This window comes from Mesocricetus auratus, unplaced genomic scaffold (genome assembly GCF_017639785.1).
Source record: "Mesocricetus auratus isolate SY011 unplaced genomic scaffold, BCM_Maur_2.0 Super-Scaffold_100004, whole genome shotgun sequence".
Taxonomy (NCBI): Eukaryota; Metazoa; Chordata; class Mammalia; order Rodentia; family Cricetidae; genus Mesocricetus; species Mesocricetus auratus.
This window is the reverse complement of record NW_024429189.1, coordinates 118327641-118355141: the sequence shown is the minus strand read 5'-3', so window position 1 is coordinate 118355141 and position 27501 is coordinate 118327641. Positions and strand designations below refer to the sequence as shown.

General features: G+C 40.2%; 1 protein-coding gene across 5 annotated transcripts in view; it reads right to left on the bottom strand.

Annotated features, from left to right (window-relative positions):
- Positions 1 to 27501, bottom strand: part of Asxl1 (ASXL transcriptional regulator 1) — a 62049-nt gene that overhangs the window by 24210 nt on the left and 10338 nt on the right. For 3 of the 5 annotated variants that reach the window (XM_005086071.4, XM_013125238.3, XM_040746514.1), the window contains exon 4: positions 26250 to 26358. In XM_005086071.4, the coding sequence (XP_005086128.1) occupies positions 26250 to 26358 (109 nt within the window). Of the gene's footprint in view, positions 1 to 20087; positions 24690 to 26249; positions 26359 to 27501 lie in introns of those variants that run through there. The other 2 variants (XR_005877489.1, XM_040746515.1) reach the window with 2 other exon arrangements.

Sequence of the window (27501 nt, the reverse complement as noted above, 5' to 3'; positions counted from 1 at the left end):
AATAAAACAAGCAAAGGTAAAATCTTAGGCCTCTGTTTGAAACTACTGAGACATAAAAACATATGGGATCTCAACTTACCTCCCACATGCCTGTCTCTCAAAAGGCAACTCAATTCAAATGTGCTCTGTATAAATGAATTGCACAAAGAATATACACATAAGCTACAACAAACTGAGTCTCATGAGCTCTAGGAGAAACATTCTGACCCCTCACCTCTTAGGTGAGGTAATGTTTTGCAAACAGAAACACTATAGCCTTAGGCTGGAGAAACACTATTGCCCTTACCTAGCACAGTGGGCAAGGGCACTTGTGTGAGCATGGAGACCTGAGTTCAAAGCCTACATACATGTCTGTATACAGGCACTGGGACAGAGGCAGAGAATGGCTAGAGCTTGCTGGCTTCCAGCCTAGCTCCCAGTTCAGTGTGAGACCCTGACTCAAGAGTTCCACAGAGAGTAAGAGACCATTCAACAACTTCTTCCTGAGAGCCAGCCACAGTGTTGTTGCACAATGCAACTCATCACAGGGTGTGTGAGTGTATAAATTTAAATTCCACGAACAAAACACAAAAGATAAATTTATTTTAAAATTGAGAACACTTGCTATTTTCTTTAAACTGATGTTCACGTTTACGAGGTGACACACAGCAGGGGTATGTGTGAATGTGTTATCATGCAGAAGGCAAGAGCCCAAGAAGGGTGAAATGCCTAAGTAAGTGTTTCACGGGGGTCACTTTTAGTGGAGGTCAGAAATTGAACGTTGACCTGGGAGAAGAGGGGTACCTACCCAGCTTAGGAGACCAAAAGGGCTAAAGAGGGCATTGAAGGATGAGGAGGTAGGATTTGGAATAGTACATTCTAATGTTTTGTTTGTTTCTATTAGTTTGTGTATATGTATACACACAAGTGGATACCAGAGTTGCTCTCCACTGTGATTTTCCTTTCCTTCTCCTCAGCCAATCCTGAACCCCATGAAGTGTGTGTGCAAGCCATGAAGCATGTAGAAATCATAGGACAGTTGGAAGTCCTCTTATTCTGCCCTCATGTGGGTTCTAGGAATAGATCTTACGTCATCGGGTTTGTGTAGCCCGTGCAGTAAGTGCTTTTACACCCCTCTAAGCCATCTCACTAGCACCTTTTTTTCTTTTGGAGATAAGATAGCTCACTCTCCAAATCTGGAGCTCATCAGTTGGATTAGGCTGGTTAGGTGGTCAGCAAGCTCCAGGGACTCACCAGTCTCAGGTTCCTAGTGTTGGAATTACAAGTAGGAATTGCCACACCCAGGTTTTTTGTTTTGTTTTGTTTTGTTTTGTTTTTGGAGACAGGGTTTCTCTGTGGCTTTGGAGGCTGTCCTGGAACTAGCTCTTGTAGACCAGGCTGGTCTCAAACTCACAGAGATCCACCTGCCTCTGCCTCCTGAGTGCTGGGATTAAAGGCGTGTGCCACCACTGCCCGGCCACACCCAGCTTTTTATGTGAATTAAGTTCCTTAACATTTTTTATTTTTACCATAACATTATCATACTTACAGGCAATATACCGAATGTAATAAAAGAAAAAGACAACACTGCAACAGGTTTTTAAAAACCCCTTAGGAATGTTCATGTAACTGATATTACGCTGCATTAATCAACTGTTGCACTTTTTTGTAAACTATGACTATGACAATTCTCAAAAAAGAAAGGGTTGGCCATGTGTGATGCCACATGCCTTTAATCACATCAGCATTATTTTCTAGAAAGGTCTTGGCTTGGCATGAGTTCATGCCTGCCAATTATTATCTGCAAAGAATTTCAAAGGCACTATGTAGAAGGTTGTTGGACGCCCTGATTGGAACAGACAGCAGGGAAGGCTGACAGACTCAGATAGCCAAAGTCTGTAGAACAGGATACCACACAGGAGAGAGCCAGAGAGCTACAGAGGAAAACTCTCCTATCACACAGACTAGAAATGGCAATGGCATTGGAGTTGTACTTACAGGAAATGGGTATTGGGGACCTAACTCTGTAGTAACACAATGCATTCCTAACTATCTCTCTAGTCTACCCACCCACCATCTATTTTAAGGAACAAAAATCATTCACACAACAATAGGAATACATTTGTTCTGATGTTAAGATAGAGTGAGCCTCACTATGTAATCCAGACTAGTTTCAACCTCTGAAGAACTGGATTACAGGGTGCACCTTCACACTCAGCCCACAAATGAATTACAAAAAGTATTACTGTAAGTAAGAAACAAGATGCAAAGTCTAACATTAGTAAATCAAACTGTGTGAAGATGTCTCTGTCCTTCCTTGCCTGCCTAAGGCACCTTCTGATTGGTTTAATAAAGAGCTGAATGCCCAATAGCTAGGCAGGAGAGGATAGGTGATACTTCTAGGGAGACAGAGCAATTTGGGGGAAGAATCTGAGGTGAGGATTTAATCAGCAAGACTCAAGCAAGTCGGATAAACGGTACGGAAGAGAGGTAACAAGCCACATGGCAGAACACAGATTAATATAAATGGGTTAATTTCAGTTTTAAGAGCTAGTTGGGAACAAGCCTAAGCTAAGGCAAAGCTTTCATTAATTAATAAAAAGTCTCCATGTCATTATTCAGGACCAGGCCGTCCAAAGAAAGTTTAACTACATCCCAGGATACATGCAGTCTTTGGGCCACATTGGGGAGAGTTCTGTAGAAAATACACAGGAATGCTGCTTTCTGATTCCCCCAAAGAAATAAAGGTCTTTTAAATGAGGGACTGGAGAGATGACTCAGTAGGTAAATATTTGCTTCTGTAGGTCTGAGTACCTATGTTTGAGTTCCCAGCACTCATGTAAAAACAAAACAAACAAAAAGCAGGCCCAAATCTCACAGCTGGGGAGGCAGAGGCAGGTGGATCCCTGGAGCTCACTAACCAACCCGTCCGTCTACCTGGGTCAGTGAGGTCCAGATTGGGGTAGAGGACTTGTCCCAAAAACCAAGGTAGAGAACAATTGCAGAAGACCTTCGGTTCCACGTGCAGACACAGAAGTATTGCACCTTTTTGCATATGTACACACACACACACACAAAGTTAGATGTATGTTTACCATTTAATAACACTTTGTTCTAGGAAAAACAAAAATATTTCCACATAAAGACTTGTACAGAGATAGTCACAAAAATCTTATTTGTAATAGTCCAAAGCTGGAAAACCCAAATGTTCTTCCATGAGTGAGTAGGTCAATACCTATTAAATCATTATAGCAGAATTCTACTAAAATCTTACTGAGCAAAAAAATGCTCCACACACAGAAAAAAAATGTTTATGTGAACTACAGAAACAAGAAAGCTTCGGCAGTGACAGAGAACAATTCAATAGTTGCATGGAGATGGAGGTGAAGAACAGAACAGACTGTGAAGGAGCAAAAGGAAAAGGTCTGGGGTGATAAAAACCGTGTGCTGTTTGTTGACTAAGTGGCAATTACAGTAGGACAGGGAAACATTACTATTATTTGACATTGAATATACTACTTGATGTTCTAAATTGTTTTGTTGAGACAGAGTCTTGCTACATAACCCTGGCTGGCCTAGAACTTGCTATATGTAACAGGCTAGCCAGAAACTCATACCAACTCTCCTGCTTTAGCCATCTGAGTGCTGAGATTACAGGTATGTACTACCATGCCTATTCCTTACATTTTAATATAAATAATAAAAGGGCTAGGGATGTGACTAAATGATAAGAGTGTTTATCTAGTATGTTTGATCCTGGGTTTGACTCCTACACCCTTAAAAAGTTTAGAATTAAAGGCATGAAAAGCATCTGTAGTGGCTATTCTTGGTGTCTTAGTGATCAACTTGATCCTTGGAAAGAGAGAACCTCCATAAGATAGATTGACCTATAAGTATTTTGTCTGTTAGGAAGTTTGACTGCAAACTGATTGATTCTCTCTCTCTCCCCCTCCCTCCCTCCCTCCCTCCCTCCCTCCCTCCCTCCCTCCCTCCCTCCCTCCCTCCCTCCGTGTGTGTGTGTGTGTGTGTGTGTGTGTGTGTGTGTGTGTGTGTATGTGTGTGTGTGTGTGTAGCACACTCCTGGGAAGTGGGAGACTAGCTATATAAAAAGTTAGGTGAGCAATCTGGAGGAAACAAGTCAGTAAGTAGCATCCCTCCAGGGTCTCTGTTTCACTACTGTTTCAAGTTTCTGGTTTCCTTCTACAACAGACTGTAATAATTTATCTAAGCTGAAATAAACCCTTTCCTCAGCCAGGCTGTGGTAGATCTTGTCTTTAATCCCAGGCAGAGGCAGATGGATCTCTGTGAGTTTGAGGCCAGTCTGGTCTACAGAGTGAATTCCAGGACAGGCTCCAAAGCTACAGAGAAACCCTGTTGGGGGAGGTGTGGGGGACAGGATAAAAACAAACAAACCCAAATAGCTTTTGGTCATGTTATTTATCATAGCAACAAAAATCAAGCTATGACCATATCCGCCATGCTCAATTCCAGTTCATGGTCTCATAAATGTGTATTAATTTCTAAGCATTTGTTGTTGCAATAGTTTGGATCTGAAGTGTCCTCCCTCAAAGGCCCTGCGGTGGTTTGAATGGAAATGGTCCCCATAGGTTCATAGATTTGAATTCTTGGGTCACCTGAGAGGGGTACTACTTGACAGAATCAGGAGGTGTAGCCTTATTAGAGGAAGTGTGTCACTGGCAGTGGGCTTTGAGGTTTTCAAAAGCACAAGCCAGGCTCAGGGGTTCTCCCCCTGCCACCTGTAGATCCAGATATAGCTCTCAGCTACTTCTCCAGCACCAGGCCTGCCTGCTGCCATGATCCCAGCAATGATGATAAAGGACTAAACATCTGAAAGTGTAAGCAAGTCCCAATTAAATGTTTTCTTTTATAAGAATCGTCATGGTCACTTCAAAGCGGTAGAACACTGATCAACACAGGCCCATAAGCTAGAAGTCCTCAGCTTGGACCTAGTTAACAGTGAAGGGTGGGACCAAGTGGGAAGCCTTCTAGTTATAGGATGGAGTAGTACCCCCTAAAGGGGACAGAAGACTCTTCTGCTACTATTTCAATGCTAGATAGGAGGTAAACTGCCTTTTGTGCCACTGTGTGCCTTGCCACCTGACCACAGTCCCAAGAGCAACAGGATCAACTAAATGATCATGGACAGAAACCTCCAAACTTATCAACACTTTTTAGTTAATTATCTCAGAGCACCTGTTTTGCTGTGGGTAGGATCCCCCTCCTGTATGTATCCCAGACTAGCCATGGATTCAGTATGTGACTAAAATGCTGTATCCATACCAAGTGCTGGAATTACAGGCATGTTTGGACAGTTTACGTGGTGCTAGGAATGAATTAAAAGCAGCACTTCACATATGCAAGACAAGAATTCTACCAACTGAACTACACTACCAGCCTTCAGATTTGGTGTTGTTTTATTTTTACAGTAATAAAAAAGCAAAAGCAATGAACACATTTCCATTTCTAGAAAACAAGAAAAATAGTGTGTGGTGCTAGAGGGCCAAACTTAGGAGCTTGGATACATAAAGAACACGCTCTACCATTGAATCACAACCTCAGCCCTCACCTTTGTGCTTGCTTTCTTTTTTTTTTGTTTTTGTTTTTGTTTTTGTTTTTGTTTTTACGAGACAGGGTTTCTCTGTTTGGGAGGCTGTCGGTCCTGCCTGGCCTCGAACTCACAGAGATCCGCCTGCCTCTGCCTCCCGAGTGCTGTGCTTGCTTTCTAAATGTAGAGAGCTGCTAGTAAAAAATGAGCCAGGTGGTAATGCATGCCTTCAATCACAGCACACAGAGGCAGATGGATCTCTGTGAGTTCAATGACAGCCTGCTCTACAAAGCAAGTTCCAGAACTGCCAGGGCTACACAGAGAAACCCTGTCTCAAAAAGAAAACAAACACCAGAATACCCTTTTGTAAACCAATCAATATATGTAATAGAGTATAAGAATAGTTGTGTTAATTTTCCACTCTGTAATGACTTTGCAATTCCTCTCAGTAAGAGAAATATCTTGCTGCTCCTGGGAGCTGATGTGACCAACAGATTGATGCAGAGCTGCTCAACCAGGTAACTACCTCCTTGCTGCAGAGGCACTGCATACTACAGGAAGCTCCAGTACTGCTAGCCTATCCCCACTCCACAGCAAAGATCTCTCTCCACTCCCCACCTAAAATGGAGACAGGTAAACAAAAACATACAAAGAACCCCTCAATACCACCCAAACTCAATTTCTAGATGTTTTTACTTTTTTTTTTAAACTGGGAATTTGGGGAGAGCTCAATGAATAAAGGAACTGAATTCTATCACAAGGACACGTTTTAAAAAACAAAAACAAACAAACAAACAAAAAAAAAAACAAGGCTTCCAAGACACACATTTAAACTCAGCAGAGGTGGGCAGATCTCTGTGAGTTAAGAGGCCAGCCTGATCTGTATGGATGGTACTAGACCAGCAAAGGTTATGTAGTGAGACCTTATCGCAAAATCAAACAAACAATAAACCTAGGCAAAGTGGTATGCATTTGAAATCTCAGTTCTGGGGAGGTGAAAAGAGGTAGATCCCTAGGACTCACTGGTCAGCCAGGCTAATTACACTTGGTAAGTTCTAGGTGGGGTTGGGAGTGAGGGGTTGGTGGCACCCAAAGAAAGATAACCCAAATTTCTCTGTGGCCTCCACAGGCACACAAATATACCTGCACACCTTTGGGCAAACACACAACATAGAATGTGGATGGGTTGACAGATTTAACATTACTGGTAAAAAAGTATCAGAAGAACACCCCAAAATAGAAGAAAAAGTTTGAAACTAAGTTACAGTAGACCAAGGAATGGTGGGACAATTTCAAGCAGCCAACATATATGCAATTAAGTCTCCAAATAGAGCAGGAGAAAATTGGCTCAAGAATTAATCACTGAGTAATTATCAAGTTCGATCCAAGGAGGTAAACAAAATCTAGCATAAGAAACTGGAAGCAAACTATGCTAAGCTGCATCAGTATCAGACTGTAAATGCAGTTTAAGGAAATCTTGTGGGGTGGGGTGAAATAGCTGAGCCTCCAATAAAAGGCATCCGCCACCACACGTAACAGTCTGAGCTCCATCCTGGAACTCACATGGTGGAGAAAACCAAACCCCTCAAGCTGTCTCTAACCTACACACACGCAAAGTGGTATGCAAGTGCCAACTACACATACATTTTAAAATTTTATTATTTTATGTGTATGAGTGTTTTATCTGCATGTATGTCTGTGCCCCATGTGATACCTACTGCCAACAATTCTAAGTACAGACAGAAGGACCAGAAATTCAAGGTCATCTTCAGTTACAAAGTGAGTTCCAGGACAGCTTGGGTTACATGAGATCCTATCTCATAAATAAATTAATTAAATAGATATAGATAGATAGGTAGGTAAATGGCTCACTCCAAGCTCAGATGGCTCTACTAGTAAATTCTACCTAACACTGGAGGAAATACTTCCCAATTCTTCAGTAAGAACAGCAAGGTACCTGAAAATCAGACAAATACACCACAAGATCTATAGACCAATATATCTCAGAAGATGGATACAGAAATTGTTCAGATTTTGACAACTCAAGTCCAACAATATACAAAAAGGAAAAGAGATCATGATCAAGTGAATTTTATTATCATAGGAAAAGAGGTTGATATTCTAATTTTTAAAAACTATCATGTATCTCAGGAAATGCAGAAACACGCATCTGAAAAATTTCAACTTTTAGTCCTAGCAATAGCTAAATGTTAACAGTTAAGACTGTGTTTTGTAAACTTTTCTGTAAGTAGAATATTTTCAAATTGAAAGTCTTTTAAAGAAGTGATACATGGAAAGTTGAGTTCAAGTGTGCTAACAGCTCAGTTAACTGTTAGCTGTAATAGTCACCAATTTATAGATATAGGTTCAGAGACAAATAATCTACATAGCTATGTTTTCCTCTTCACACAGGGTTTTTCTGGGTAACCCTGGCTGTCCTCAAACTCAAGAGATTCACCTACCTTGACCTTCCTGCTGGAATTAAAGTGTGTACAGCTACCATCCAGTTAAATAAAACTTTTAAAAAAGTCAAAAACAGTACAGTTTGTGAAATTTTCACCAAAATTTAGATGAACTTGGGCAAAGTAATCATAGCATTCAGGTGGCTGAAGCAGAGGGATCATGAGTTAAGACAAACCTTAGCAAAAACTGAAAAAGAAAAAATAGGGGTGGGTTAATAAAATGATACTTAGTTTGAACAAAGTAGACACAGCAGACAGGCACATATAAAAGAACTATTAGAAACAGATTCTGATCTGAAATTTATAACTCCGATATTGTCATGGGATACTAAAAAGTCAGATTTTGCTACGTACCATAGTTTAGAATATAAGGCTTCCTCTAACTATGGGTTGTTCCATAGTGTTGGTGCTTATTGGGAGGGAAACAAAAATAGGTTCTAGTAAGAGGTTTGAGACCACTGCAGGCATGCCCTGGAAGGAGACTGTAGAAGCCACATTATATTTATTTTGCATCTAAGAAATGAGATAAGAGGTTTTGCTCTGTCAAAATGCAAAGATGTGCCTCATCACAGGTCCAAAGAATGGGACTAACCAATGCTGGCTGATCCGAGTACTTACTTTATAGGTGCATACTACCATACCTATCTCTCCCATGACCACTGTTTGCACATATGCCATTACTGTCTTTTCAATAAATTCCTGACTTCTCATATATGTAAGCATCTGCTAAGTCCTATCATAAGCATTGTCTTCATAAGGTGATTACTTTGAGTATTTTACTATAATAAGAGAAATCTGACAAATACCACTGATGTAGCAACTGCTACACAAAGAATCTCCATAAGATGCTAGCACACATTGCAGATGAGCTTAATATAACTCAGAAATGTTCTTGCTTCAGTGAGTTACACCAGTTTTGCATGATGTGAACAAGTGTTGAACAGATCACCCACTGAATACAGCAGACAGGCCTTGAACTCACTCTGCAGACCAGTCTGGCCTCGAACTCACAGAGACTCACCTGCCTATGCTTCCGAGTGTTGGGATTAAAGGTGTGTGCCACCAACACCTGGCTAATGAACAATTCTTTAAAAAAGAAATCTCACAGACTGTTTAAGACAAAAAGGTAACAAACTGGGCACGCTGGTACACAGCCTGTAAATCCCAGCACTTGAGAAGTGGAGGCTCAAGGTTATTCTTGACTACACAGTAAGTTTGAGACCAGCCTTAGCTATATAAGGCCCTATCTCAAAACACAAAACCAAAATTAAATAAAATAAATAAAAGTAACAAGAAGGCTGGCTCTGGTGATGTAATAGGCTTAAGAGTTCAACTTCATCACTGAGTTAGGTACCAGAACTTGGAAGATGGGGAGAACGAGGTGGTAAGAAGACATAAATAGAAATAGGGAGAAAGAAGTGTTTTCTGGCTCCTGTTTTCAGACCATAGCCCCCTGGTGAAGGAGCACAGCAGTAGGGTTTGCATGCATTTGGGCAGACCAGGGAGCAGAGAAAACACAATGCTCTACTGCTTTTTCTCTTCTCTTATTCAGTCCAGGGCCTCATTGCAGACATCATACCACCACATCACATTTGGGGTCATCTTCTCTCTTCAGCTAAACTCTAGAAACGTAGTCCAGGAATGTTTGCTACATGATTCTAAATTTAGTTAAGTTGACAATGATGATTAACCATCATCACAAGAAGTATGGAAGACAGAATGGGAAGGTTTGACATGGAAACACATGATCCTTAGAAAAACCTACAATTCAAAGTGTCAGTCTCCCAACTATAATTTATTTACTCAAACACAAGCTGTAACAAACCTCACAGCAGTAAAGACTCCTCCCAAAAAAAGTCTAAAGCGATCACTGAAAATTGCTATAAGTCAGGCATGGTGGCGCATACCTTTTTCCTAGCACTCAGGAGGCAGTTTGTGAGTTTGGGGCCAACCTAGTCACTCTGGTCTACACAGTGAGTTCCAGGACAGCCAGAGCTATATAGTGAGACCCTGTCTCAAAAAGGAAAAAAAAAAAGTGCTCTAAGTATCAACTAGACAACCTTCAAAAGAAACAAAGGAGCCAGAAAACAGAGTACTTACTATCTTTCCTTGACAGAAATTAATAGTCAACTACAAATTAATACACTCAGCGTTAAAAGGGCTACTCTTCTGGAGGATCTGATTCCCAGAATCCACAATTGGTTCAAAACCTTCCTGAACTCCAGATCAGTTCCACTCAATTTGACACCTTCATGGTACACAAACACACAAGCAAAACATTCACATAAAGTAAATCATTTAAGAAAAACAGTAAAAAAAATTTTTAAAAAGTAAAACATTTAAGAAACAATAGCCAAAATCAGATCACTACAAACTGAAATATCATCAAGGGGAAGAAGCTATCCATTGGGAAATTAATTCGAAATTTCCTTAAGATACACCAAGTAAGGGCTGGAGAGATGGCTCAGGGGTTAAGAGCATTGACTGTCCTTCCAGAGGTCCTGAGTTCAATTCCCAGCAACCACATGGTGGCTTACAACCGCCTTGAATGGGATCTGGTGCCCTCTGCTGGCATGCAGGCAGAATACTGTATACACAATAAATAAAATATTTTTTAAAAAAGATATACCAAGTAGTTGATACTAGAAGAGATCTATATTAATAATTACAAAACAAAGTCAACACAGAAAGAACACATGGATTACAAACATCAGTGGCAAATCAAAAAATTGGTACTTAAATACTAATTGCAAACCCCCTCTCCCCCCAAGGTAGAGACTAAAGCAAGGGCTTGGTGCATGCTAGTACTATCACTGAGTTATGAAAAGTTTGTTTTCTTGTGATTCTGGAGACCAAACCTATGGTTTGGCTGATAAATACACAGAAAATAGCCACACCGTTATAAGAAACCTTAACATATATTAAAAAGATAAAGAGAGTTGGAAGATGAAAACTGATTCCATGCATGAAGTTGCTGTCTGTGTCATGGCGAGAGTAGACACGCACAGGCAGGCACACACACCCCTTCCTTTCTTATACACAGCAATAATAAATATAAAAAGATGAAAAGGTCTTACTGGGGTAATAACAAAAGTAATATTCACCACAGACTTTCTATTAGAAACTATGCAAATTAGAAGACATTTAGAACTATCCTGACTGGAGAGATGACTTGGCTGATAAAAGTGCATGCCACCAAACTTGTGAACCTGAGTTCATTCCCTAAGACCCACATGGTGGAAGGAGAGAACCACCTCCTGCAAGTTGTCCACTGACAGCCATGGCATGCCCATGTACACAAATAAACACACACCACACACCCACACTCATTCATCCACCTCATAATGTTCTATGAAATGTAAAAACTATGTAGAAGTATCACAAAATGACTAGCACAAAAACCACAAAGGGGTAAATGGAAGAATATTGTAAGGATCTTACATTTTACATGAAATGATGTAATACTTAAAGGTATATTTTTTGTTTGATAACATTACAGTTTATAAAATATCAGGCAAGCTCTACCAAATGTTGAACTATAATTAATAAGATAACAGTGACAAAAGAACAGATTAACTATGAAACAGATACCAAGGTAGATTTAACTCAAACATAACAATTACTTTAAACGTACAGGAGCAGGGCTCAGTAATAAAGAGTACTGGTTACTCTTACAGAGGACCCATATTCAATTCCTAGAAACCACATTGCAACTTAAAACCATTTGTAATTTGGGGGTGGGGCTTAAGGGGTGGGGGTGGTGATCCCAATACCCTCTTCTGTCCTCCAAAGGCATTGCATGCACATAACACAGGCAAAATGGCCATCCACATAAAAGTAAAAATTAAAAAATGTTAAGTGTTTAGGAGTTGGGAGAGATGGTTCAGTGGTAAAGCAAGCTTTCTGTTCTCGTAGAGAACTGTGGTTCTGTGCCTAGCACCCATGTTTGGGAACTCACAACCAACTCTATTTCCAACTACAAAGGAATCCAACACTTCGGGCCTCCAAAGGCACTGGTACTCTTGTGTACAAAGACACACATGCATTCACATAATTTTTTAAAAAATTAAAAGAGTCTGGAGAGATGGTTCAGTGGTTAAAAGCTCTTGCTATTCTTGGTGTCAACTCAGGTTCAGCTTCCAGCACCCACATGGGGGCTTACAATCATCTGTAACTCCAGTTCCAGGGAATCACAAGATTACAGAATGCCTGATTCCATTTATATGATTCTCTGAAAAAGCAGCAGAGCAGGGAGCAGAGCACGAATCAGCAGTCACTAGGAGCTGGGGGGATGGAAGTCCTATGGGATGGCACTATACACTCTATCAAACCAAAAATACAGGTAGCTACACACCAGAAAAAAATACCTTCAACTAATTTGCCAGACCTGAGAATGCTTAACCCTAATAGCAAAGGGGAGAGGAAAACAACAACAAAAAACCCCACCATAGCAATGTACATAATCACAGGAAAGATTCTAAAAGTTTGTCAGAGAATAAAAGAGAAGGGAAAAGAAGACCATATAAAAGATTAGGAATCAAAGTAATTAACATTTCTAAAGCAACAATGAACATGACATTTTTCTTTTGATGTTTAAAAAAGGGTATACACACTGGATATTCTTGCTACAGTTTCCACACTAAAAATTCCTATCCTGAACCAATTTGAGAACTGCTATTATATTACTGGTCTTGTTGCTGAACACTTACATTCCCAGCACTTCAGAGGCTAAGGCAGAAAGAAGGATCAAGATTGAGGTCAGCCTGTGTTACATAGTGAGTTCCAGTCCATCTTGGGCTACCCAGTGGGACCATGTCTCAAAAAGCAAATAAAACAAACATTTCTAACATAACCAGTTTTCTTTTTATTTTTTTCCTTCCTGTGGTTTTTGAAATCACTCTAGGTTTTGTGTTAGTCAAATTCTCCACCAATGAGCTATACACCCCAGCTCCAAAAGCAAGGTAAAACTGATTTCCTTCATGTATTTTTCAAGTACATTAATCCACAAACATTTTTCCTTTTGAGAAAGGATCTCATAGCTGAGGTTAGTCAAGTCCCAGGTAACCAACTATATACAGCCTTGAATTGCTGATCTTTCTGCTTCCATTTTCTGAGTGTTGGGGTTTCAAAGTGTGTCCCACCACATGCAGATCTGAATAGACATATATTAAACTTTTGTCATAACAACTACTTGAGATATAGTTAAAAGCAAAATAACACACAATTTAATACAGCATCTCTGCCCCTGCCCCCAACCAGGAGAGATTTATCAGGCACTCAAACTACACAAAACAGAAACTGTATACTTCTAAGTGGTAAGAACTTCAGACCAGGAGACTGGAGAGATGACTCAGATTAAAACCACTTGTTCCTCTTGCATAGGACCAGAGCTAATTCCAAGCACCACCATGGTGGTTCTCATCTATTCATAACTCCAGTTTCAGGGAGTGTGATACCCTTCTTCTGATCTCCAAGGGCACCAAGCATGCATATGGTCGCGCACACGCGCACACATACACACACCACACACACACACACACACATTCAGATAAAACAGTCACACATAAAATAAAATGAAAAAAATCTAACTTTTAAAACAAGTAGTTTAGACCCTAAAATAAAATCTGATTATGGGTCTAAGAAGGTTCTGAAAAACAAGATAAATTATCAGTTCTTAAACTACATAGACAGGCAAGATGAAGAGTTTGAAATGAAAAAGCCTAAAACTACACATTTTGAGAGATCCAAAGAACTAAAAGAAAGCCAAGGGTTATTGAATGGGGTTTAGACCTTTAATCAATGCCACAAGAACCACTGACAAATGTCAAACAAAAACATGTCATGATCACAAGATGTTTTAGAAAGAAACATCACTTTATCAAGTGAATTTAAAAGGAGAAAAGCAATTGTTTGTCAAGGGGCAAAGTGAAAGAAGAAGACTAGACAGGAGCTATTTTAGTATTTAGCACAGGATGGTAACAAGCCATGGTAATACCCTTGGGCATGGAGACCCTCCCAGCTCCCCCTCCAAAAAAATTGTTTTTAGTTTTTGTTATTGTTTGCTCTTGTTTGGTTTGTTGATTCTGAGACACAGTCTACTATATAGCTCTGGCAGGCATAGAACTCACTATGCAAACCAGGCTGGCAATGACCTCTGCCACCCATGTGCTGAGATTAAAGGTATACAACATCATATTTGGCTATATTTGAAAAAACAGAATTCTCAGGTCAGACCTTCCAGAGAAAAACTAGCAAAAGAATCATCTGTAGCTCAAAAGAAAAGACTAAAGCCACTGTATAAGGATTCAGTCATTATGCTGGTCTGCCCCTGTCACCTGGCAGAATGCAGTCAGGCAGTACTCTAGTCAGCCCAGGATTCCATGAGTACTAGTCTGCAAGCAGGTGCAAAGAACCCCTAAAAAATTAAGATCCCCGCCTACTTACATTCTCTTTCAGGCTCTTTTCTCTTTCTGCTCTTTTCTAGTTTTCTTTCTGGCTGTTCCCCTGTAGCAAACAGGACATTTCCTGTCTCCCTCTTCTCTTCTGTTTTCTCTGCCTCTGTGTCTCTTTACCTCTTTTCTCTTTCCTTCCCTCTCCTTCCCCGTTCTAATAAAACTTCTCACTTAAGCTCTGTCTGCTTGGCACATTTGTCCCCTGCCTCAGTCACCCTCACCTGCCATGGAATCAGCCATGGTCCCCTACGCAAGAACCCCCTTAAGCTTTATCCTAACACACTAGCTCTCAAGACCATCTTTCCAAACAAGATATCCTTTTTGTTCCTTAAGCTTCTCCTGAATTGTGATTGCTGAGAAGCTCTCCTCAGCCCCACTCCTCCCATTCCAGACCCCATCTCTGAGAAAGCCTACCATTAGCAGGTGCTTGCCCTGAAACTGCTCAAGACCGCCTACAGGCTATTTTAAGACCCAGCCCATAAACCTACCTTGTGTGCTCTCTTGGTCTCTTCTCCTGCCTTCCTGAGAGTTACCTGGGAGTGCTGCTTTGCGCTGCCCTGTTTATTAAATCTGGTTTATTAATTCGGTTTGTTTTGGCTCATTGCATTAGCGGAAGAACCCAATAACTGGGGATCCAATACTTATCACTGATGTCCAAATAATTTGAAATTATTCTCACACATTTTAACTTGCTTCTCTTAAATATTTGAGAACTGACATGGCAGCTAGACCTTCACACTTCACACCCCAGAGGATCCACTATAGCCGAGGTCTTATGCTCAGTTTCATGCATTATTCTCTCGGGCTGCCAGCACGGATGCTGATTGTCAGGCCTCCCTCTGAAATCTTGATGGAAGACTCTATGACTTGGTCACTCTTGTATCTGCACATTTACAAGGCCAGCATCATGTGAAAAATGCAAAAGTCCACTGCCAGTTCAATTGGCATCTGGGTTCCTTCAGACCACAACAATGCAGTAGCAGACTCTCAAATGCCTGGGTAGTTGATTCTGAGAAAATACTTCTCTAGGAGGCCTTCCATACTCAGGGAGCCTCAAGAGCTAATGCTTCTCAAGTGACAAATCTTTCCAATGAACTTACAATTCTATAATCTGGAACTTATCAAAGGTGAGACATAGTCAAATCCAGAGTTGCCCTCAAAGGCATTTTTTCCCCTCAATTTTTCAATATAAACTGCTTGGATTTTCTCTTAAAAAGATTTTTAAAAAATATTTTACCATGTGCTTATATGTGTATTATGTGTGAGGCATGTTTGCATGCCACAGTACATGTGTAAGGATGACTTGTTCTCCTTCCATTGTGTGTGTATGTTAAGCCATCACCCCTGTCCACTGACTTCTTTTTAATGGCACTAATTGTAGACCCTTCTTGTCTACAGATTTAAATATGCACACTGTCTAAAGTACACATACTAAAAATCTTTCTGCTCTGCTTTCTGCTAATTTTCACTGTAAATCTGACTAAAAACTGCCAACAAGAACCATACCAATTCCTGAACATTATATTGTATTAAAAATTCCTATGTCAAACTAATTAGACCACTACTTTTATTTCAACTTCAAGGTCTCAGGACATCAACAAACATAAGATATATTCCTTTCCAGACCAGAAAAATGCTTTAAGTGAGAGGAAAGGCCTGAGATATGGAAAGGATGATTATCAGAGAAGAAAGGACACAAAAAGGTGAAAGCCAGAAATAAGTGGAGGATTTGCAATGAATGTGGTGACATTTTCCTTTCTCCCCTCCACCCTCCACAAAAATTTATTTTAGTCCACATAATCATGTGGCACTAGAATACAAGGCAGGAGTATGAAGTGTTCAGTCACAAGAGAACAAAGAATGTAGTTTAGGACCCAGACCCAGGAAAAGGCAGGATCTACACTTCTGGGGGCTTCTTCCCACCTCAATGAACTCAATTAACACAATCCCTCATAAGCAAATCCAATGCTAAATATTCTTTCACACATGTATCTGGAAGCTTGTTTTTTAGGAAACTATCATACCTTACTTACTTGTCTGGTACCAATTTTGTATGTGAGTTAGCTTTTCAACATTGTGAACAAAATATCTGACACAAACAACTTAAGGATTTGGGTTCAGAGTTTCAGAGGGCTCAATGCATTATCCACGCATTTGGGCAGAGCATTATGGTGCTGAGAGAGCATGTGATAGTAAAAAACTGTTCATTTCATGCCAGAGGGTCAGAGAGAAAGTGTTATGGAATAATCTTTGTAAATTGTGAAGATGTGTCTTTGCCAAATGCCTTCTGTTGGCTTAATAAAAGAGCTGACAGGCAGGAGGTATAGGTTGAACAGCAAGACACAGAAGATGCTTGGAAGAGGAAGGGCGAGAGGCTCAGGAGTAGTGAACAAACCCAGAGAGAAACAAGATGAACATGCCGTTTTGGAAACATGGTGCCGCCACGTGGCAGGGGGTAGATAAGAAATATGGGTTAATTAATTGAAATGTAAGAGTTAGCTAGTAACAAGCATGAGCTATCGGCCAAGCACTTATAATTAATAAGTGTCTGTGTGGTTATGTGTGGAACACCTGGCGGTACAGAACTGATTGGCAGTCTAGACAGAAAATTCCACCTACAAGGAAACAAACAAAGAAGCCACGGCAAGATATAGCCCCCCAAAAGGAGGTACCCCATTAACTGATTTTCCCAATACTTCCCTAATTACTACCTTTGACCATATCCTAATAATGCCACCCCACATGATAGATCAAATGATTAGCTTAGCTTGTTTATTTGGTCTTGATCTCATGCTCTAACCTGAGAGACTTCCTAAGCATTTCTTAAAGCTATCCAGTTGACATAATTAACTATAACAGTGTGTTATAATGAATCTCTAAATTAACAAAGAAAAGTGACTAAGCCACTTACACCTCCTCAGATTGGTTGTCCATGAAACTGTAGTTGTGAGTCAAACATCAGTCATAATCTTTCCTTCCAGATTTACCTAAGTGAGAAGTGCAATTTTTTTCAGAATAGCAAATCCTTCTCCCTGAAGTCTGATCTGAAGAAATGAAACATTGAGTAGTTTCTACCCTGTCTGACCTTAAAAAACAAAAAAACAACTTACACATTTTCTCAAACACAATCCTAAGGAAGCACAACTCTGGCCTCCAAAGGCATTTCAATTCATGAGACATATGCAGACACACACACACACACACACACACACACACACACACACACACACACACACACACACACACACACAAAACCAGGCAGTAGTGGTGTACACCTTTAATTCCAACACTCAGGATCTCTGTGAGTTTGAGGCCAGCCTGGTCTACAGACTGAGTTCCAGGACAGCCATGGTTACAAAGAGAAACCCTGTCTCAAAAGAAAATGGTCCCCAAAGTGGCACTATTAGGAGGTGTGATCTTGTTGGAGAAAGTGTGTCACTGTGGAGGTGAGCTTTGAGGTCTCATATATGCTCAAGCCATGCCCAGTTAGACAGTTCACTTTTTGATGCCTGTGAGTAAAGATGTAAGAACTCCCAGCTCCTTCTCTAGTAATGTGTCTACTTAAATGCTGCCTTGTTTCTGGCCATGACAATACTGAACTAAACATCTGCATTATAAGTGAGCCACCCCAATTAAATATTTTCCTTTGTAAGAGTTGCCATGGTCATGATGTCTTTTCATAGCAACAGAAACCCTAAGACAGGCATAAAACAGATTCTGACCAAGACTCTGAAAACAAACAAGTTCCCTCTTGTTACTAGAGTAGACTGGGAATTCAGACAATTGTACATACCACCTTTCAAAAGTAGATACTCAAATGTGTTTTACCAGCTGAGGAGAGGTCAAAACCCCCCACCAAATCCAAACTGCTACTTCAACTAACTAGAGCAAATAGTACCAAACTAACTGGCATTCTAAACAAACTTCCTATAGCACAGAGTAGGTTTCTGATAAGAAGTGTCAGTGGGGCTTGTGAGATAGTTGAGGAAGATAGGAGTGTTTGCCATACAAGCCTACCTGTGGTGAGAAGATCCTGATAGGCTCAGATATCTCAATACTTGTTCCATAGTTGGTGAACTATTTGGGAAGGATTAGAAGGTGTTGTCTTATTGGAGATGAGTCACTGGGGATGAGTTTCAAAAGATTTATGTCATTACTAGAATGTCTGTTTCCCTCACTGTGAATAAAAATGAAAGTTTTCAGCTACTGCTCCAGTACCTTGCCTGCCTGCCTACTTGCTGCAAATGATAGTCACAGAATCTAACCCTCTAAACGGTAAGTCTTTCTTCTATAAGTTCTTTTTTTGGTCATGGCATCTTATCACCACAGTGGAAAACTAAGACACCAACCACCTATGTTTGACTCCCAGAACACATGTAAAAGTAGAAGAAAACCAACTCCACAAAACTATCCTCTCACCTCCACAAATATCAAAGACACACACATACCTCACCCCCCACACCAAATAATAATTAAAACCGCTGAAGGAAGAAATCAATAGTCAATAATGCCAAATATATCACAAAGAAAAGAAAAAAAAAATACCCACAGCTAGCTTACCGTTCACACAGAATGACCTACATGCTAAAATGGCAAAGTGGTGTTTAACCCAGAGTACTCAAAAGAGTTTCTAGCATGTACGAAGATGCCTTAGAAGCTTAAGCCATGAAGTGGCAATGATAGAAAATACAAGAGAAGATGCCTCATTATTGTTTCAATCATAGCAATTGAAGTCTCCATTTATGTTTTACAGTTCCATGTTATGATTTAAAAAAGGGGGTTTACATATTTTTGAGCTATCAATTTTAACTCTGCAGTGTTAAAAGACAGAAGTTTAACCAACCCAAGAAGTGCTTTGCTGCAACTCTGACCTTGATGGACTTCTACCCCAATGCTCTAGTTTTCTTTTTAAGACATGGTCTTGAGGGCTTCAAACTCACTGTGTAGTTGAGGATGACCTTGAGAGCTTCTGATCCTGCCACCTCTACCCCTTATGTGTGAGATTACAAGGAGTGTGCTTGCTTCCAGAGCTCTGGCACTGCTGTACATCAACCACTCTTCTCACACAAAAGGAAGCCAATAGTAAGAAATGTCAACAAAATTCAAGGAGAATCTAAAAACTCAAACCAGTTCCTATCTTAAGATCTGAAAATGGTTACGATAATGCTACCATATTCAGCTGATTTGTATATACCCTCTTGCTTATTTCTATTTGTTATAAAAAGAATGTGCAGATTTCAGGTTAATTTTGTTCTCGTTCAGCAAGTTAATATAATATCTAAGAATACTTTTTCTTGCCTCCATTGGAGTAGTTCTACCTAATGCTATGAAAGAATCTGCTAACATTAAAAGTCAATCTTGGAGCTGGAGAGATGGTTCAGCAGTTACGAGCACTTACTGCTGCTCTTGGAGAACCCCAGTTCAATTCCCAGTACTCACACAGCAGCTAACTCACATGTCTTGAACTCCAGTTCTAAGGGATCCAATGTCTTCCTTCTGGCCTCTGCATCAGATACACACATGGTGCAGACATCCATGTATGCAAAAACCCATACACATCAAGCAAAATAAAATAAAAAATAAATTTTCACTGGAGCTGAAGAGATGGCTCAGTAGTTAAGAGCACTACCAATTTTACACAGGACCCAAGTTTGGATCCCAGAGACCACATGACAGCTCACAACCATCTGTAACTTTAGTTCTAGGGGATCCTGACCTCCTCTAACCTCTGTAAGCGCCAGGCACACATGCGGTGCCCTTACATACACGTAGGCAAACGATTCTACGCTTACAATAAAAATAAATCTTTAAGAAAAATCTTTGCCTTTTAAATAAAATTGACATTTTGAGAACTGTGAAGTGACCAAAGCTGCAAAACATGAAGAAAAACTCTTTATAATAAAAAGCCACCAACTAGTCCCCAACTCAGCTATATGTACTGTCATACAGAGAGATGATTACAGATACAGCATTCCATCTGCTGGGAGTCCATTTTCAACCTGTAAAGTGAAAATAACTAGATGACTTGACATTACTTCCTTCATTAAAATTTTAGGGTTTTAAGCATTAGAAAGATTGCCTTCTTAAAAGGTAATGTCTAAATATGTTGATGTATTTTAAATGAGTTTCTTCCCCAAATACTCAAAGTGATTGCAGTTCAAACTCTACAAAGGAACAACATATTTTTAAAAATTCTTAAAATGTTTAAGCTCTCTATTATTATACTTTTTTTACTTATTGGAGGAGAGGCTGTGTGCACACACATGCCATAGCACCTATTCCCAATCACCTCTGTGGAGGTCAGAGGACAAGTTTTCTCCTTCCACCATGGTAATGGAAGGTGGCAAGCACCTTTTACCTGCTAAGCCACTATGCTGGTTTAATGTTAAACCTTTCTTTAGCAATGAAAAGAAACCAGATTGTGTCCACAGTCTAGGGAAGCCAGACTGACTTTCAATGTCAGTTTTCAGCCAGTGGCACAGGTTTGAGGTCCTTCAGAAACTAATTTAGGGTACAGTTGTCTAAAGATGGATATTGATTAAGCATAAGTTTAGGAGAGCAGTACAGAGTAGACAAGAGCCAACTAGCAGAGCAATGTCATCTAATCTGCATTCTACAAGAGACCACTGCCTGTCATATACCTACTAAAACCCAAAATGAACTATGATTTTATCCTAACTAAATCTAGACTCTATTCTCATTCTTTCCTTTGTGTTCAATGATAATCATGAACTGCTGGTATGGAGCTGTGCATATAAATTTCAATTGTAGTTATAACATTGCAAGAATGGAACAATTAAGCTGGATGGTGGTGGCATACTCCTTTAATCCCAGCCACTTGGGAGACAGAGGCAGGAGTTCGAGGCCAACCTAATCTAGAGCTTGGGACCAGCCAGAGCTACACAGAGAAACCCTGTCTAAAAGAACAAAAACAAAACCAAACAGTAAGAGAATGGATCAATTATCTCCTTTAATTTACCCCCTTTCCTCTAATAAAAATTGTTTCTTTTGCTTGTGCTTGCCCTAATAGGGATCGACTGAGTGTCATACATTCTAGGCCAACACTCTACCATGAATTGTATCTCCATCCCAAATTGCTAACTGTTTCTATGCTTGTGTGTGACCTAGGCACATACACTGGTGTGCCCACAAGGAGGCTAAAGGAGAACATCGGCTCTCTCACTCTCCATCTCATTCCCTTGAGATCCAGTTTCTCACTAAGCACATACACTGGTGTGCCCACAAGGAGGCTAAAGGAGAACATCGGCTCTATCACTCTCCATCTCATTCCCTTGAGATCCAGTTTCTCACTAAGCACATACACTGGTGTGCCCACAAGGAGGCTAAAGGAGAACATCGGCTCTCTCACTCTCCATCTCATTCCCTTGAGATCCAGTTTCTCACTAAGCACATACACTGGTGTGCCCACAAGGAGGCTAAAGGAGAACATCGGCTCTCTCACTCTCCATCTCATTCCCTTGAGATCCAGTTTCTCACTAAGCACATACACTGGTGTGCCCACAAGGAGGCTAAAGGAGAACATCGGCTCTATCACTCTCCATCTCATTCCCTTGAGATCCAGTTTCTCACTAAGCACATACACTGGTGTGCCCACAAGGAGGCTAAAGGAGAACATCGGCTCTATCACTCTCCATCTCATTCCCTTGAGATCCAGTTTCTCACTAAGCACATACACTGGTGTGCCCACAAGGAGGCTAAAGGAGAACATCGGCTCTATCACTCTCCATCTCATTCCCTTGAGATCCAGTTTCTCACTGGAACTTGTAGTTAGGCTGGCTAGGCCAACAAGTCCCAGCCATCTTCCTGTCTCTAACCCAACAAAATGCTAGGGTTATGAGCAGATGTCCACAGTCATGCCTAGCTGTAGGCGGAGTTTTCCTGTTCCCAAATAAGTGGCAGCAGCTTCCCAAATAACTAACTCAGAGAGTTAATATAAATTTTAAATGCTTGGCTGATAGCTCAGGCTATACTATCTAACTCTTACATTTAAATTAGCCCACATTTCTTATCTATGCTTTGCCACATGGCTCATGGCTTGTTACCTCATTTCTTACACAACCTGCTTCCTCAGTGGCTGGCTAGTGTCTCCTCTGACTCTACCTTTCTTCTCCCATCATTCTCCTAGTTTGGTTGTCCCATCTATAATTCCTGCCTGGCTACCAGCCAATCAGCTTTTTATTAAACCAATCCAAGTGACAAAATCTTGACAGTGTACAATAGGATTATTCCACAGAACCTAGCTTTTTACATGAGTGCTGGAGATTTGAAATCAGGGCCTCGTGACGGCACAATAATTCTTCTTACCTACTGAGCTATGTTCTCAGATCCCCAGAGGTTCCTTTTTGTAAGTATACATAAGTGTAGCCCTCTATTTCTTTTTAATGTTTTATTATTATTTACTCATTTTATGTGTGCTTTGTCTACATGTCTGTATACCACATGAGAGCTTGGTGCCCACAGAGGTCACAAACAGGCACTGGAAACCCTGGAACCAGAGTTACAGAAAGTTGTGAGGGACTGCAAAGGTGCTTAGAATCAAACATGGTCCTCTGCAAGAGCAGTCAGTGTTCTTAATTACTGAACCATCTCTCTATCTTAATTTTTCCTTATTTGCAACATTGTAAGGCTGGGCATAGTAAGGCAAAGCAGGAGGATCACATGTTCCATGCCAATTTGGGCAATAGAATTAATTCAAGGCCAGTCTGGGCTACAAAGACACTGTCTTCAAAATAAGAATATTCTATGAAATAGAAAACACAACAATAAACTCTTTTAAAAAGATGTACCTCCAAAACAACAAACTCTACTAACTGAGTTTAACAAGAAACAGGGTCTCATGTAACCCAGACTCAGATTGGCCTTACTATGGAGTCAAAGATAACCTCCAACTCTGGTTCCTATCTCAACCTCCACTGTGCTAGGATTACAGGCACATATCACCATGAGGAGCTCATCTGCTTCTAGATAGATATAAACAATTGTTTGTGTTACAAGGAGAATTTTACCTACTTTGTTGCATTTTCTGTTACATTTACATGTATTGCTTTAGTAAGTCAAAAACATTATAAGGTAATTATCCAAACTGAAATTCTATCAAAATCACAAGATATGAGCTATATGCCCGAGGCAGATCTAAAATAGTTAAATTTGTTAAAAAATAATGATCAGCTGGGTATAGAGGCAGAAGTAGACAAATCTCTGAATTTAAAGCCAGCCTGGTCTACATAGTGAGTTTTAAGCCAGTCAGAACTACACACTGAGACACTGACTCAAATTAAAAAAAGAGAAAAAGGAAGTTTTATTTTTTTGCACACACAGGTCTGTATACTTCAGCATACTAAGCCAGTGTCATACCTCTAAATTATATTCACAGGGAGACCTCTATCTTAGCCAAAAACACAAAGCAAAAAAGAAACTAGACATGGTAGTCCACCTGTGCAATCCCAGCACATCAGAGGCTGACACCGTTGTGTCCCCGCACGTCTAAGGCAGGCCTGGGTTTCACAGACCCCGTCCTAAAAAAAAAAATATATCAAAGCAAGGGACCCACAAGGTTGCTCAGTAGGTAAAAGCTTGCCACAAGCCAGGCAACCTGACTTTATAAAGTCCTCTGACCTTCAACATGTGTGCTGTATGGGAGCATATATGCCTTTAACATTGGCAGAGATGGGCAGATCTCTATGAGTTTGGGACAAGCCTGGTCTATAGATCAAGTTCCAGCACAGCAGGAACTATATAATGAGACCCTGACTCATTCATAAACAAAACAAACAAACAAAGCAACAGACAGAACACAGACAAAAGTTCAAGTCAAACAAAATGGTAGATGACCATAATCCTAACATTCAGAAAGTATAGGCAGGAGTAGCAAGGTGTAGAAATCTATATATATATATCTTTCTCAAAAATAAAACAAAGGCAAGACAAAAAAGTCAAAAGTGCTAGTAATAAATACTTAGAAAACAGAACAAAATAAACTTGAAAAATAGTGGAGATGGACAAACACTTCAGTGGTATGGCCTACCTACCATAGTATAGAAGGTCTTGGATCAATCATCAGCCCCATAAAACTAACAAAACAGAAAGCTGCCTGGCTATTTAGGAGGCTGAACAGTGAAGATCTCTTGAAGAAGGATCCTTGGAGACTCTTAGTTTGAGACAGAGCACAAAGCAAACTCTTGCTTCAACAAATATTTCACACATACAAACCTACCGAAATAACAAGTTATATAATTTGTATTTATTCACATATTTAAATGTTTTAATTAATTGTTTAGCAAGTAAACCAAATTCATAGGAACAAAGTTTGTATATATACATTTTAAAATATATTATGGGCCCGGTGTTGGTGGTGCACGTCTTTAATCCCAGCACTCGCGAGGCAGAGGCAAGTGGATCTCTGTGAGTTCGAGGCCAGCCTGGTCTACATAGCGAATTCCAGGACAGCCTCCAAAACAATACAGAGAAACCCTGTCTCGAAAAACCAAAAAACAAAACAAAACAAAAAAACCATTATGGAGCACTAAAAGGATCAGCATTAAATTTTTAGTTTGCCTATAGTCACCAAATGGTCTCATGTCTAAATAGGGTCACTCAACTAAGTCTACTACAATAAAATTGGCCCACCTCCTGATTTTTGTATAAAATAAGCTGAAAATAGGCTGCAAAGATGGCTCAGAACTTGAGAGCACTTGTAGCTTTTGTAGGACAGGGATTTGGTTCCTGGTACCCATATGGCAGGTGACACCAACTGTAACTCCAGTCCCAGTGCCCTCTTCTGGTCTCTGCCAGCACCAGACAAACATGGTGCATGCACATATATGTGGGCAAACAAACCTACATAAAATACAAGTAGAACTTTGCAAGGCATGGTAACACACACCTTTAATCCCAGCACTTGGAAGGCAGAAACGAGCAACCTCTATGAGGCTACATAGTAAGGCCCTGTCTCAAAACAAAAGAAATAAATATTTGGAAAATAGACTCCTCAATTTGTTTGTGCATGGTCCATGATTGCTTTCCTTCTACTATGGTGGAGCTGAACAGTCATGACAGAGACATAGGCCAACAAAAATCTAAATTATCTATTATTAGCACTTTATACAAGTTTTCAGATTGCAATGTAAATGATAGCCAAATGTAACAGAAATGGCAGAAAAACAATTGCTTGCTCATTTCAGCCCAATTATTTAAGATTTATTATGAACTCCTCCTCCTTTGTAATTAGTGTCACTCAGTAAATATTGATATTCACATTATTGCTACTTTTCATAGAATAGGTATTACATTAGTTGCCTAGTAATTTATCCTTCACAATATTATTACAAACAAAATCCTCCCTAAGGCACATTTTCAATTATCACTACACATACTTATCTTTCAGTTGCATATAACCTACTAAGGTACAGACAAGCAAAGCTGAACACAGAAACAACAGATGAAATAATTTAATGATTCCTAATCATCTATTCACACCACATCATCTCAGAGTATCATTAAGGATTGTAGGAAAGACAATCTATGAGCACCCTTCCAAACCCACCAGGTTTCTCTTATGTACATTAAAAGTTTGAAGAACCGGCCAGGTGTTGGTAGAGCACACTTTTAATCCCAGCACTGGGAAAGCAGGAGCAGGCAGATCTCTATGAGTTTGAAGTCAGCCTGGTCTACAGAGCAAGTTCCAGGACAGCCAAGGCTAACCCAGAGAAAACATGTCTTAAAAATTACAAAAAATGTTTTGAGAACCACTGCATCAAAAGGTAATTTTACCTTGAGTGTGAAAAGGCTGATTCGGCCAGGCAATTTATAAAATAGCCCTTCTCCTCCTCTTGAATTGGAATGTAGCATGGCATTGAGGCACGCAAGAGGGGATGTCCCACTGTAAAACATAAAAGGATGGAAATGGATCACAAATAATTTTCTACTTACCAAACACAAAGTTCCTCTAATTAAGTCATTTTCAAACCAAGAAGCAAAGCAATGCAGAACCAACAACTCCAAAGCAGTAAAAAATAAGCACCTAAAGCCCATAGAAATCCCACTCAGAGAGTCTAGCCTGTAGTGGATAGTAACTCAAGAGTACATACAAGCATATCTTTAGTGTTTTCTAACAATACAAACTGAATTCTCAAGAAATTTGGAGAGTTCAGCAATTAAAAATATTTACTTCAAGCCAGGCCTGGTGGCACACACTTTTTTTTTAATCCTAGCACTCAGGAGGTAGAAGCAGGTGGATCTCTGAGTTCAAGACCAGCCTGGTCTACACAACAAAGAAACCTGTTCTCCTATTTTGAAGGGGGAAAAAAAAAAGAGTAGGCTCACTGCTTTTGAAGTGGACCAGAGTTCAGGTATGCATGTTGGGTGGTCACAACCTGTTAGAACTTAGCTACAGGGGATCCTATGCCCATTTCTGGCCTGAGGGCTACCTACATACAAGTGGTCTCTGAGCATACCCACATATACATGCCATGCATACATGCAGACTCACATAAATTAAAAATGAAAAATTTCCAACTTGTATGTTAACAAATTTTAAAACACATTTATCTTATCCAGGTATGCTGGTTCGTTCTTGAACCCCAGCATTCAGGAATTGGAGACAGGAGGCCTACCACAAAGCCTAGGCCACATACTCAATTCCAGACCACTCTGGGCAATATTATGAGAATCTGCTCAAAAACAGAAACAAATAAAACTTAATACAATTTTACTATTGCAAATAAATGTTTTCAGGTAGGTGTAGTGGTGCATGCCTTTACTTCCAGCACATGAAAAGCAGAGGCATGTAGCCTGGTCTACATAACAGAGCTCCAGGGCAGCTAGAGCTACATTACAGAGCTACCCTCCCCCATCAATTAAAAAAAAAGTAAATATTTTGGTTATTGGGACCAGAGAGATGGTTCCGCAGTTAACAATACTTACTGTTCTTGCCTAGGACTGGGGTTCAGTTTCCAGCACCCATTATCAGCTGTCAGTAACTCCAGTTCTAGGAGAGCTGACATTTTATTTTTTTGGCCTCCAT